General features: G+C 40.4%; 2 protein-coding genes across 2 annotated transcripts in view; one reads left to right on the top strand and one right to left on the bottom strand.

The window, feature by feature from the left end:
- The window catches only part of adi1 (acireductone dioxygenase 1), a 331,967-nt gene that overhangs the window by 299,244 nt on the left and 19,293 nt on the right, over window positions 1-13,430 (bottom strand). The window lies entirely within an intron of this gene.
- The window catches only part of trappc12 (trafficking protein particle complex subunit 12), a 35,041-nt gene that overhangs the window by 5,432 nt on the left and 16,179 nt on the right, over window positions 1-13,430 (top strand). The window contains exon 4 of the mRNA XM_072365513.1: window positions 12,005-12,118. Coding sequence (XP_072221614.1) covers window positions 12,005-12,118 — 114 coding nt within the window. The remainder of the gene's footprint in view (window positions 1-12,004; window positions 12,119-13,430) is intronic.

Below are 13,430 nucleotides of genomic sequence, written 5' to 3'. Positions count from 1 at the left end.
TTGGTTTGGCATAGATTTCATCACATATAGGTCTATTTCCTCTCTGTCTCTTACTGCTGAGATACAAAAAAGCTCTGAACAAACAGCAACAATTGCATGCTTCAGCTCCTACCTTGGCAGAGAAATAAACTTGTTACTGGTTACTAAAAAAAAACAACAACCGTAGAATTTTAAATTCCATCAAGAACATCCGTACCCACAAATATCAGAGATAGGAACTAAAGCAACAGCTGAACTCTGGACCGCCAAATGCAAAACTTCAAAGCCAAGACATGTGGATACGTAAGACAAAGATTTTTTTCTTTTGTTTCACTGGTCTTACATTTGATCCCAAGCTGAATTACTAATCTCTAGAAAAACTTCGGATTTTCTTTCATGAATGCTTGGACACAGTGAGAGCAGTGTGCTGTAAACCTCCTCTGGCAAATTACAGCATCTTAACACGGAGACATAGATACTTACACTTAGCATGCGATACTTGTGTAATTCTGCTTTGTTTGGGAAACCCAAAGGTCAGAGCAAGCAGCAGACCAGTTCTCTTGGCAGTGTTTTGGTGTTAGCATCTTGTTCAAAAGCAGCTCAACAAGGCAGATGATTGCCAGCACTTCAAGGCAGAGCATTGAGCTAAAGAACAAACACTCTAAAAGCAGAAATCCCTGCCCCCAACCAGACGCTTTTTTTTAATTTACAGATACAATAATGGAGGACTGAGTCACTCTCATTGACGAATGGATCAGACACCATCGGACCTCCCTGTCAAATACTTTCTTGAATTCATCTGATTTACTTACCAATAAACTGAAATTTCTAAACTTCTAAGATCAAACAAACCCATTGATCAAAGCTGTCATAGGTGATGGAGCTCGCTGAGCTGGATGGAGAGTTTAACATTGAGAAAATGGGAGGATGGGCACAAGCAAGCAGAACAGACACCCACACATACACTTACTCATACACACAGGGAAGTGAAGATGTCAGAAAGTTAGTGGCCATCAAGAGCTGATCAGTTACATTCTGTGGAGACATGGGAGGATTCTTTACCTTGCACATGCAGATATCTGTGTGAGGGTTGTATTTCCTGTGTGCTTACATGCATGCCAGGAGTATCGACCACATGTACTGGTATCTCTTTACATACTTTAAACACACTATGCTATTGTTTAGATGTTTTCAGCATTGAACACCCTTTGTTCATGTCCTTTTCCTTGGGTGGCTCTAGTCCTGAGTTCACAGAGCGGCATTCCGCTGTGGCACCTTTCTGTGGATGTGTGTTGCTGAGCCCTGCTATGAGCTGGCAGATGAGTCACACTGCAGAGCCAGAGTGTGACTGCACCCACTGCCACCACGCATGCACCCTCTGGTCATACATGCATGCATACGTACACACACGGACACTCAAAACACGCAAAACCTTGAGAGGAGTCTGCATTTCCCCTCTTTTTGTCTCTTTGCCATCATTTGGTGGATTAGGACATCAGTCTTTCTCATAGTGGTAGTAGCTGCCACTAAGATCAAAGAAGCACATTTAGTGCTGCTCTCTGATATTAATTCACATGCTTTCACCAGGCAGACTTTATCATTGCTGTACAATTCAGAGATTAATCTCTTGAGATATAAATGTGCCTTTAGAAAAAACTGACTTATTTGGTGCGAAAAGTGCAAAGGATTCCCAAGGACCTTGAGAAGATGCCTAACAGAAGAGGGGAATATATATATATATATACATGATAAAACAAGTCCAATATCAACTTAATCTAAAAGGATGTTCAACAAGGAAGAATCCACTGCTTACTATAAAAAACCTTGCTGTAGTTTTCCACTGCAGATCTTTCAAAAGACCTTGTGTTTTGGAGCAATCTTCGAGTGTGCATCATAAGGAAAAATTAAAATAGTACACATTATGAGAGCTAAGCCTAGCATCAGAGACCAGTGATCACATATAAATCAGTAGAATTTGTCTGATGAATTCTAATAGATTGGAACTGCAGCTTATTAAATGTGAGTCATGTTTTGTTTTGGAAAATGTTTTATTTGGGTAAAAGTGTAAGATGAGCTTCAGTATTTCAGTCACTGATTTAGCATAACGACTGTTTCTAACACCAGCTACACTGTAGTGGATGCAATCAGAATAAAAGCATCTGGCATGGCAGCACGTGGAAATTTCAATGACATACAGTTTTATGATGGCATTACTTGAAAGCTGGTGGCAATGGGCTGACTTGGATTAACTGTTTTAGTGGAAAATCTATATTTCCCAATAGCAAACAATCGCAGTGGCAACATTCTTGTGCTTCAGGTGAGCCCGTCATCCTGGCGTTTCGTGCAGAGCTGGTGGAGTCGGAATGTCTCTTTGATTTTCCGCACCAAATTCAGCTCTGTCAGGGTTTTCTTCAGATGTTAATCTTGAGAGCTGCACAGCTAATAAATTGGCCACATCCTCAATCAGCATGGTTATATGCACAAGCTACTGTTACAGCTCGACTGGGCCGGGCCAACTGAACCACTGCCTTTGTTCCAGTATAAATTTATGGAGGGGAATCAAGTTATTGACTAAAGTATGTCCAGCACAGTGAACTGTGTGAGAGAACATTTAAGGGATTCTGCTGCCTTTAGCTGTCTCTGCGGGATATCATCATACAGGTAGCTGAATTCACTGCACAAACATTGTCTTTAAGTTACTTGAATGGTGATTTATTCTTTTTTTTCTGATGATGCTGTGGTTAAGAAATCAGGATTTTATTAGAGCAGACAGTCTAGAAATGCTCCAATAGATGACAAGTTGCCACGTAGTCCGACAAAAGAAATACAAATGAGTGCAGCTTTATTGGGAATTCAGCTGTATCGACATACACTTACACTTTAGGTTTTCACAAAAGATGCAAAAAGATGGAACTTTGAAGCTTGTACAAAACCCGTTTGAGTCTAGGTGAGCATATACATGCAGGAGTGATTCAAGCCCCAACTATATTATCTGGGTTCGTTTGTCCAGATTGGAGAAGTTTGATTTCGTACTATTTCGGTCAGGCTAACATGTTTACATGCAATGTAGAAGTTGAGTTTTGGTTGAACTATGCTAATTAGTTTGGGTTTTTTTGCGATGTCATGTAAACACGCTTACTGTTGGCTGCTGGCATGAGCAGCAGACGAGCTGGTTACTGTGTCTTTGAGCCATTCTCCAGTTAAAACTTAAATTCTCCAGGCAGCTTCTTATTCATCTTCCCACAGCAGGCGGAACTCGTCATAAGTTTTGTGGTTACACAGTTGACCTTTTTAAGGAAAAGATACGATTGATCAATTTAAGTGTAATTTTAAAAAGATCCCTTATTGCATTACTATGGTGTACCTTCTTTAATTCTGCCCACCTATCAATACCTGAACACATTCAGCTGTCTTCTTAGCAATAAAGAGCAAAATGATTATAAACTGCCTCCTTTCAATTACCCCTTCACATATCTGCACAAAATGAGTGAACTTAGTTTAATTCAGGAATTTGCAAGATAACATTACAACTAGATATTTTTTACAGTACATTAAGCGCTCACTGAGGGCCTAGTGGCCCCTGACGGATCCTCCTCTCTGCCCACTTCCCTGTCCTCGAGCCAAAAAACTGTCCCAGCTGACTCTCTTTTTTGTTGTTATCACCAGTTACTAACATAATTGATTAAAAATAAATTATGTTTAAGTTTGTCTGTTTTGTTCTTTGGAAATGGGAAGAAGTATACATTTTGCAAACTGTTGTTTTTCATAACGTTGGATAATTTGTGCAGTTTGGTCTGCAACTTCTCCCTTTGTCTTCTCAGTGACCTCCATCTCCTCTCTTGTCCCGGCTGTTGTGTGTTCAGCAGTGAGCTCGTCTCCAGCTCAGCACCACCCTGGGCTGGCCTCATCTGTCTCTCTCATTAGCAATCACCCCCTTCTCTCTTCCTCTTCTCCTTTTTTCCCTCCTTCCCCTTCATCTCTGTCTCTCACTTTCTTCCTTGTGTGCTACGCACCGGAGAATCTAACCTCCCTTTCCTCCCACAGTGTGATGCCGTCTGGGCCGAGGGCCAGCGTGCACGTACGTGTGTCGCTGTGAGAGACCCACCTTGGTTGGGTCAGACAGACACACCCCTATAATCACTCCAACGACCCAGCTGCTGCATCGCACTTTGATATCAGTGCTGTAACCTTTACTTGTCATTATCATAACCTTTCTACATAGCTGTCATTTCCGCCACCAGTTACACTCACAAGCCGAGGTCTGCGAAATGCAACGTCAGCTTTTGTTGCTCTGAAGGGCATGTTTAAACCTTAGTGGAAGTTGTTCTCACCTTGCACTGTGTATTCTGGCTGCAGCCAAATGCTTCTTCTTGAAAAAGTGCAGATGGAGTTCCTCCTGCTGGTCTGCCAACATACAGTCGAGGATAATTCCAGTTTATTACATCTCAGGAGCGACACTGATAGAAATGACTGGGGAGATGTTTTTCTTGTTTTAGGAGCATCCTTAGTGGTATGTCACTGCCACTCTGCTGGTTTATGGCACTTACAACCAGAGCTTCACATTATGCTCCTCTGGCACAACAGTACTGTGTGTGGTAACTCTTATGCCTGTACTGACTGACAGAGGCAGCTTTGCTGCTTCACTCATGTGGTCTCTGACCCGTGTGCGGTTTAACTCATATAGACTCATATAGTCTTATATGAATGTGCGTGAAAGTCTGGCACACAATTAAAAAATAAAGCATGTTTATCCCATTTGTGCGCACAGTTTGCATATTTCATGTATGTATGTTATGCGTGTTGTGTGTATAAATACAAGAACATGTTTAAGTATGGATTTACGGACTGATCTTTCTTCAGAGTTGAACTTGTAGTGCCCAGGTGTTAGGATCACTCCCAAAAGATATTCAAACCCTTTTGAACCAAAAGGCTGTTGCAAACACATTCAGTCTAATAACCATGTTATACTTCTCACTTGTAAGGTGCTTAAAGTAAAATGATCTGCCAAATCAGTGGAATGTAATGAACACTTTCAACAAAGATGTCGCTCAGCTTCACGCACACTTCTGCCCATGTTGAGGGGCTACTGTCTGCAGTGGAAATCAAAGCATTGAAGAGCTGTGCTGTACCTTATCATGTAATGGACAAATGCCATCAGAGTAAGAGCAGGAGTAAGGCTTATGAGCAAAACACAATGTTTCCCTTTATAGCAGAGATCACTTTGCAGGTATGTTTCAAATTGAGTGCTGGACATATTCACATTTTGAACTATTAGGGTTAGTTTCCATCCAAACTGTCTTTGGTGCATTTTCAAAATACACATGGAAGCAGCCAGATTTCCACAAACTTATGTGATTTCAATTTGTCTTTTTTGTTCATCAATTAGATTTTTTTTTTTGCTGTTTTCAAAAGAGTTGATGCATGTGAGGTGAGATGGAAACTAAAATCTAACAGAATGAACATTTTACTTACTTAGATGATGGGCAGAGCTATAGAGGCGTGTTCATTAAATTAGATAAAACCAACAGAAATGATAGCTTAGATTCCACATCAGTTGTTGCTCTTGCAGCACTGGGGGAAACTTGCTGTGGATTGTGTACTTTGGGAGCTTTTGGTTGTGGATCAGGCCTGACAGAACTCTTGACTGCTTTCCTCAGAAGCACTCTCATAGGGAAAGAGGACATGCTGTTATTGTTGACAAGCAAACCATCAAATGCTGTCCTGTAGCCCACTAGTCAATCAGTGGTGGATATTACCCAGAGGAGCGTCACTTAGAACTCAAAGCTGTGTTGAGCCATCTTTGGGACTATTATTGGGAGTTCTCTTACAAGCTATGAGCAAACAGTGCATTCGCATGATATATTATGTTACTTGGTGTGTACTAGTCTGTGATACTGTTTAAAGAGTCCAAGAAATTGCCAATGGGAGACAAAATGGCTGCTGTGTGAAGTTCATATCAGCACAGTGGCCATGGATAGCATCCCTCAGCTGGGGGGCAATATCTGTCCCCTGGTTCAAGTTTCTGCAGACCAACAACAGACACATCAAAGTAAATTTAGCCACCACTGCAATGACTGGCATACTCTTTTAGCTTATTACGGTGTTTTCCCCATACCCTCTGTGTAATACAAAATGCAGGGGCTTAATTGAAGTAACACTGGAGCTCCCTGTGTTAACCAGAGCTGATGCGATGAAGCCCTTTTAAGTTTTATTCGCCTGGAGGCTTTGGGTCTTGCGAGAGAACAAGTGGGCGTTCGTTTGTTCGTCAGGCTTTGTGATGCAGGACTTTTTTTTTTTTTTCAACTCACCAAAGGATAGACACACTGAACTTCCGCTCTTCAACACAATTAAGAAGCATCGCCCCTTTTAAACGCACGGTGAGACTAATTATGTGTATGTGTTTGTGCGTCTGAGGGAGAGACAGAGGATCTGGTGTGTGCACATTTTTATTACACATTAATCTGGGTGGGGGTGAGTATGTCAGAGTTTGAATGAGGCATTGTAGTCAGTCAAACTTGTTAATTAGGACTAACTTTTTTTCTGTAGAGCTGAACATATTCAAAGCATGTGCTCTGGTTACATGCAAGACATTTATAGGAAGCAATTCCCAAATAGTTCTGCCTCAACTGTTTTGCTTGTTGTGGGCAGTTTAGTTTAACCTATTCTGTTAAACTTTGGATTTCGTTGCCTACTCTAAAAGCCATCTTGAATACCACCATATTGCTCTATTAGCTCACATCTGTAATCTCCCATATTTAATCTCTCATTTTCTTCCACTTTTGTGTGGCGTCTTTGTTCTGCAGGTGTGCAGCATTCTCTAAAACAAGCACAAAACCGTTAACAAAAGAAAATGGTCTTTCAGCACTGTCACACCAGAGACATCCCAACACACACGTCTGTCACCAAGTCTTTATATTGAACTCCTTGTTTAATATCTCTGGCGATAAATCACCATGGTAATGCCTCCTCATTTAATTTTGGGTGAATCTGATTATGCATTATTGCATAGTCATTTGAGCTGAGCTGAATTATTAATCACCAGCAGCCTATTGTCTTTATTCTTTTCACCCCACCACCCATTCTGTGTTAACTGAAACCATTCAAACTTGGGCATTGACATTATGGCTTGTACACATGATGGAATTTGTTGGCAGGCAGAAATAAGTGGAACAGAATTTCCTCTCTCATCATCACTGTGATGTAAACATTTTAGTGTTTGGGGAACTCTTATCCATTGGCTGTGTTGCCAAGATATCAGTGCTGAGCGATATGAACCAAAATTCATATCTCCTTGTTTCTTGGCAATATGAATGAATGGCAAAATGCAATATATGTATATATATATATATATATATATATATATCAGTATTTCATACAAATTGGAATACATTTTGAGTTTTAACTCATTTGAAGGAAAGTATTATGTTAAAATATTTAAAGACTAATCAAATTAAAACCTCCCCACTCAGTACTTTGCCATTAACTTTTTGCCTGTACTCAAATATTCACTCATTATTTTTACATTACAAGCAGCAGAATTCCTTAATTTCCCTCTCTTGCACTCACATTCACATCAATTGTCGTGCTGCTCCTCTTACACAATTAATGTTGGCTGAAAAGGTTTGAAAAAAAATACTAAAAGGCTCTAAAGTAGTATAAAAGTCACTAAATCTGGCTGGTTACTAAAAATCAATGAGCATTTTTCTCCTGATTTATTTGAATTAATGTTGTGTGTCTGTATTAAGAGGGGAGGACTAAAGTGAAGCATTTCATTGAGCTCTGTATTGGCAGATTTTACTATTTCAGCAGTAAGATATAAAATTTTGTGCTGTAGGAAGGTAAGATTTTATTTTAGTTACTGAACTATTTTCTTTAAATTGCAACTTCTGGTTCTTCTTCTTGTTAAAGCAACATGATATTAAGGAGTAGGTGGAAGCGAGTGCACAGAAAATTGAATTAAAAGTCAGTATACCACCCAGATCTAGTAGCTGGGGATTTCTGGGTGGTTCCTTGTCTCTGAACCCTTCCATCTCCACCACAGGGATAAGAGATTTAAAGCACGGAGGACATATTTAACCCAAAAAATGTCCCTGAAATGACTTCAACTATACTGCTCTGGATATTTTATTTGAAATGCGTATTTTCCCCCTCTCTTTTCTGACAAGAATGCAGATATTACCACAAATAATAATCATGCCTGTCTAGTAGGTGGCAATTAAGTCTACAGTGACAACACATCAAAACACAAGAACAGAGCATTCTGAGCATGCCCAGTGTGCGGATTCTCCTTTGGCGAAAGTAGGCTGAGACGGCTAAACGCCTGTGTTCATCATTCAAAGCAGGATGCATTAAGTTCTTAAAAAAAAATAAAAAATTCAGTGAATAAATAGTTTGTTTTGCAAAATATCTGTTTGTGTGGTCTTATTTGGTCACCTCATGGTCGGTCTAGACTTTAGCTGCGGTTTACTTAAAGTTCTACCTCAGAAATAGTTATTACTGCGATTCGTGATTGGATGAGAGGCAAAGGTTAGGTAATGAGAGGAAGCAGTGAATCAGAAGAATGAAAGGTGATTGTTTGACAACCGTTACGTTCTAAAGCACAAATGAAAACGACCACACCTCAGCACAGCGTAGTAAGTGCCACTTTGCTGATTTGTGACTGCAGCGGTTGCTTCACTTCTGTTTTTGTGCTTTGGCAACCTGCAGCAGTGAGTCTGTAAGATATTTTACCAAATTTACAGAGTAATTGATTTGCAGGAGGGACACTTAACTCCACAGTTGGCTGTCCTTTTAGTTCCTTAGAAATTGTCCCACGGAATAAAAGGACTTTTGGTTGAATTCAAGCTATGGGAACTTAGATGATGAGTTGTTAACACTTGGATGATTTCCTGTTAACATGCAGGACCACAATAGAGAAGGTCAGCTTGGTAAATTTGACCTGAAACAGTTAACAGTGGATAAGTGTAATATTGAAAAGATGGAATAAGATATAGTATTTCCACTGTAGTAATGAATGCTGGCAGTTGGAGTCAAGACCCTGTATGTTGTAAATGTTAGATTAGCATGTTAGGTCAGCCTGTCTGTGATTGTTCTTATACTTTTTTCATCAGTGGGGTCAGACCTCAGTCGTCACGGTTTTAAATCACAGTGAGGCTCAGATGTCTGTTATTATCTCACTCGAGGACGCTCACATCACATCTTTAACTGAATACTGACCTGTCACCTTGCCACTTGAACAACACAGCCCTCTGCTGACTACTCAAATCACAGCCCCTCTGCATCGCTAATGTTTGGTTTGGTTCAAGACCTTAAATCATGGGCTGCTGGAAGATAATACCAGGGCACTAAGTTACGTGCAGCAGTGATGTTACGTCAGGGCTGAGCAGGAGTTCACTTTCGGCTCCTTGCTGGGTTTTTCTGTGGCTCCCTTGGCCCTCGGCTCCCCTCTTTTCATCTTTTGCTTTCCGCTCTGCAGCCCACTGCTCCTTTTTATTTCTTCTTCCAGACTTTTGCCTCAGAGTTCCTGCGTTTTTTTTCCCCTTCCACGTTGGCCAACTTTGACGGTTGCACTCTTTGATGTGGACTTGATTTCGTCCATGCGTATCCTGCTTATCCTCCGCTAAAACCTTTGCGCCCTGTGTTAACTTTGTGTGTAGAGGAATGCAGCTATTGTATAACACTCAACTCATCCCATATCCCAGTCACACGTAGACACTTATTCACACGCCTGTCTTCTTTTTACGCCCTGTGGCAGGGCAGCGGTGGACTACTGCAGGATATGTGTGTGTGTGAGTGACTGCAGCTGCTTTCGGCCATCCAGGCTGCCTCCTCGTTTTCAGCTTCATTTCCCCTCCTAATGAAGATTCAGAGGCAGCGCAGCTACTGGCACAGAGATGGAGAGGAGAGGAGGGTGTGATGAGTAAGGAGCAAAATATGAGGAAACAATGATGGCAGGAAGAGAAGGGAGTGCGAAATTGATAGTCAGATGAAGGGGAGGAAAGAGGGAAAGTAAAGAAAAGATGACAAGGTGGAGAGAAAGGTAGCATGCTGGAAAAAGATGAAGAAGGAGGAGAGGGCAACTACAAAAGAGAACAGCAGAGAAAACAGTGATGAGTTGAGCAATAAAAATGAGCTGCAAAAAGTTACCCCCTCGCTCCCTCTCTCATCTAATTAGCTTCCTGGCTGTGATGAATGGCCCAGCACTTAGGATCCAATCGGCGAGCCGACCTTGTCATGTGTGTTGATGGGGTGGGGTTACTCTACGGCCCCCCCCTTTCCCCCCTCTTACCTATCGTACCACCTCCTGTGGAAGCAGATGCTGCTAATATCTGCATGTTTGTAAGTGCGACTACTTTGTCCTTATCAGTGTGCATTTACGCACCTGCTTCATTTCATGTGCAGTGACTTCTCTTTTGCGGCTTTAGATGTAGAGGTGGACAGTGTTAGGACTTTACAGATATCGATACTGGTACTGCCTATTGAAGCAGACACTTAATCAGAGAAAGTTGAGATGATGTGGAAAAGAGTAAAAATTAAATAATTCATAATTTTTATCATGTTGTCATTCCTTCTTCCAAAACACTTGTGTTTTTGGTGAACAAGAAAAGTTTTATTGTATCCTGAAATTTCTAAAGGCACAAGCAGTTGCTACAGTCTTACCTTAATTCTGCTTCACTGTGGGAAGCTGTGCCAAAAGAGTATTACAGATCCCCACTGACAGTTCAGGTTGTAGTCTGGTCCCCTTGCTTGAATTTTTGGTGTTTTTCTCAAATGTCACGAAGCATCTCGGTATTCTGAGATCTTCCAGGATATGATATCTGTCTCTGTGTAAATTTAGATTTCAGACACTGATGAATCATTGTGACTGTGCGTCATCACTCTCAGGTATACAGTGGCAGCGTGGGTATATTCAGCATTAAGAAAATAAATCATATCAGCATGCTTACGTCATCTCATCAGTGATGACGAAGCCTTCACAGGTGCATGAATACGCCTCCTTCCTCTGACAGATACTGGCTTTTAAACGGTGCTGCTCTTAAGCGGAATGGTTCCTCTCCTCTTTAACTTGCAGTACACAACATCCACGGTTTCCAAAAATAAATTTTTAAAAAAAATCTTCATTTCATCTCCGTCCATCTGAAATGAGCCCAGGCCCACAGAAGGTTGTGGTATTCTGGATCTTGACTATCTGTTTTTTCTTCGGCTGGAAGAGTTTTAGCTTCATATGTGAATACAGAGATTAACTGTCTGTGATTTGTAAAAGGGTCCCTGAACCCAATCTGTGATTTCTACTACAGAATAAAAGGCCTTGTAGATCATGGCCATTCAGTATTGGTTTTCAACCTCGTCTCTTTCATTCAGCATAGATTTTTGCTGGATTCTGGATTATGTACCTTCGATGATAAAATCCTCAAATTATTTGTGATTTTAAGTCGAGCAACACTTATCCCACCCTGTCTTTACTTCTGACTCATGCTACTGATATAATTACATTTACCTTGTTTTGTTTTTCCAGTTTTACTGTTGAAATGTTTTTAAAAACTGAATGAATTTAAAGATATTTTGCACATTTTTTTGCACATTTTGCGTTTTTGTGGGCAGCCTCAGAGCTGATTAGCTTTATGCAAAGTTCACACATTTACATTTGTATGTATATGTTAGGTCTGTCTTTTTTGTCCAAAAGTTTCAGACCAAGCAAAAGAGGATCATGAGTTAAGACGAGTCAAAGTCAAGAGTGAACCTTGAAGCTCAGGTTACAGCTGGATGTTGCAACATTTTCTGAACTTAAGGACTTTGGTTTATGCTCTGTTCTAACTGATGGAAATGATGGCTAAAGTCATAAAAACTAGAGCCAGTTATAAACCACAATTGTATGTCTGACGTATGAAAACACTTCATAAATGCTTCTAATGGAAAATGGCAAGTAGGTCAAGATGCATTTTCCTGCTCATGACAAAGTGTTTGTGGTAATTCAATCAATCAGTGATGCAGGACTCAGACTTGTTTTGTCTCGTCTCCTTTGCAGAGCAGTAAGAACTGGCGGGCTGCAGTGGATCTGACAGGCCGGCTGTTGACAGCTCATGGTCAGGGATACGGTAAGGCCGGTCAGCCAACCTCCCACACCACCGACTCACTGCAGGTAGGACGCCAGTCATTTCTCTCTATCCATCTATTCCCTTGTCTTTCTACCCGTCGATCTTTGTGTTTCTGTGGGAGTGAATATGGTTGAAGCCAAGACTCATCTGGTATTACACAGTAATGGAATTTGTCCCCTGTAGAAAATGAAATACCTTGAACTTCAGTTTAAGATAGACCCAAGAAAGTTAAATCCTCTCACACATCATTTGATTGTAGTTATCTGAGGTTCGTTCTTTTTTCTTAGATTTTTTTCTCATGCAGATTATTTATCCATTCTATTTTTAACATGTTAAGTTTCAAGCAAAAGGTCACTGTGCTTTCTTATAGTTAATGTGTTTGTAATGCTGTCTCGGATATCATTCAGCGTAGATTTGGGATTTGGTGCAATATTGTCCCGTCTTGCATGTTTAGTATTTTTGAGAGCATTTCACGCCAGATTTTTGAGGGTTTACCCAAAATGGATGTCAGTACGATGTCATTTAGAGGGTCACTCCCTCTTGTAGTTTTCTCTGTGCATCGTCTCACTTTACAGTAATTGTCTTTTACATTGTTAAACACATTTCAAAGCTCATAACACTTCTTGTATTTGAACATGTTCTGTCCAGTTGTTTTTCACTTGAAGCAATTAATTGTAAAGCTTTGAGATAAATGACCTCAGCAGATAGGTTGGGCTCTCAGTACACACAAAGTACAGTGCATGGCAGAGCATTCAACCGATTGTTTCGGTCTAACAATCAGTTAATTGTTTTCTATTTGTGTAGATTTAAATGAGCAGTCAACAAAAGAGGAGTGTTTTTTGTGTTTAAACAAAAGTACAATGACGTTTTATTCCCACACATGATATTCCTGAAACAGTGTGCAATAATAATAATATTATAGTATATTATTATTATATTATATATATAATATTATAAAACTGTCGTATCATTAACTCTCTCGAGCTTTGTAATCGCTGCTGCCATAACAGTCCTCATGAGGGACTGGACATGAACAGAAAATGTTCAGTTTTTTAAAATCTTTATTTGAAAGCATCAGTTTCCACCTTTCTTGAGGATGTTTCTGAGTAGAAACGGCAGACTCCCAGCTGAGGGAAACATCGAATATGCAAACTTGTCTAGCTGCACAGGCAACGTCATTTTCAGAGAAGGCTTTGCTTTGTTCAGCAACACAATATCAAACTAAATTCTGCACATTTTACCTCAGCTTTAGACATGTTTCTGTCTAAACTGGCCTGCCTTTTGTCCAGTCCCACTGAAGATGGGGGTACATTGTGTAATTTACCTCTGTCCATTTGTGTTTTGTGTTTTTCTTTT

Source organism: Leuresthes tenuis, unplaced genomic scaffold (genome assembly GCF_036924035.1).
Source record: "Leuresthes tenuis unplaced genomic scaffold, fLeuTen1.0.hap1 SCAF_15, whole genome shotgun sequence".
NCBI classification, from domain to species: domain Eukaryota; kingdom Metazoa; phylum Chordata; class Actinopteri; order Atheriniformes; family Atherinopsidae; genus Leuresthes; species Leuresthes tenuis.
The sequence above is the reverse complement of the archived record's forward strand: the minus strand, read 5'-3'. Positions and strand labels throughout refer to the sequence as shown.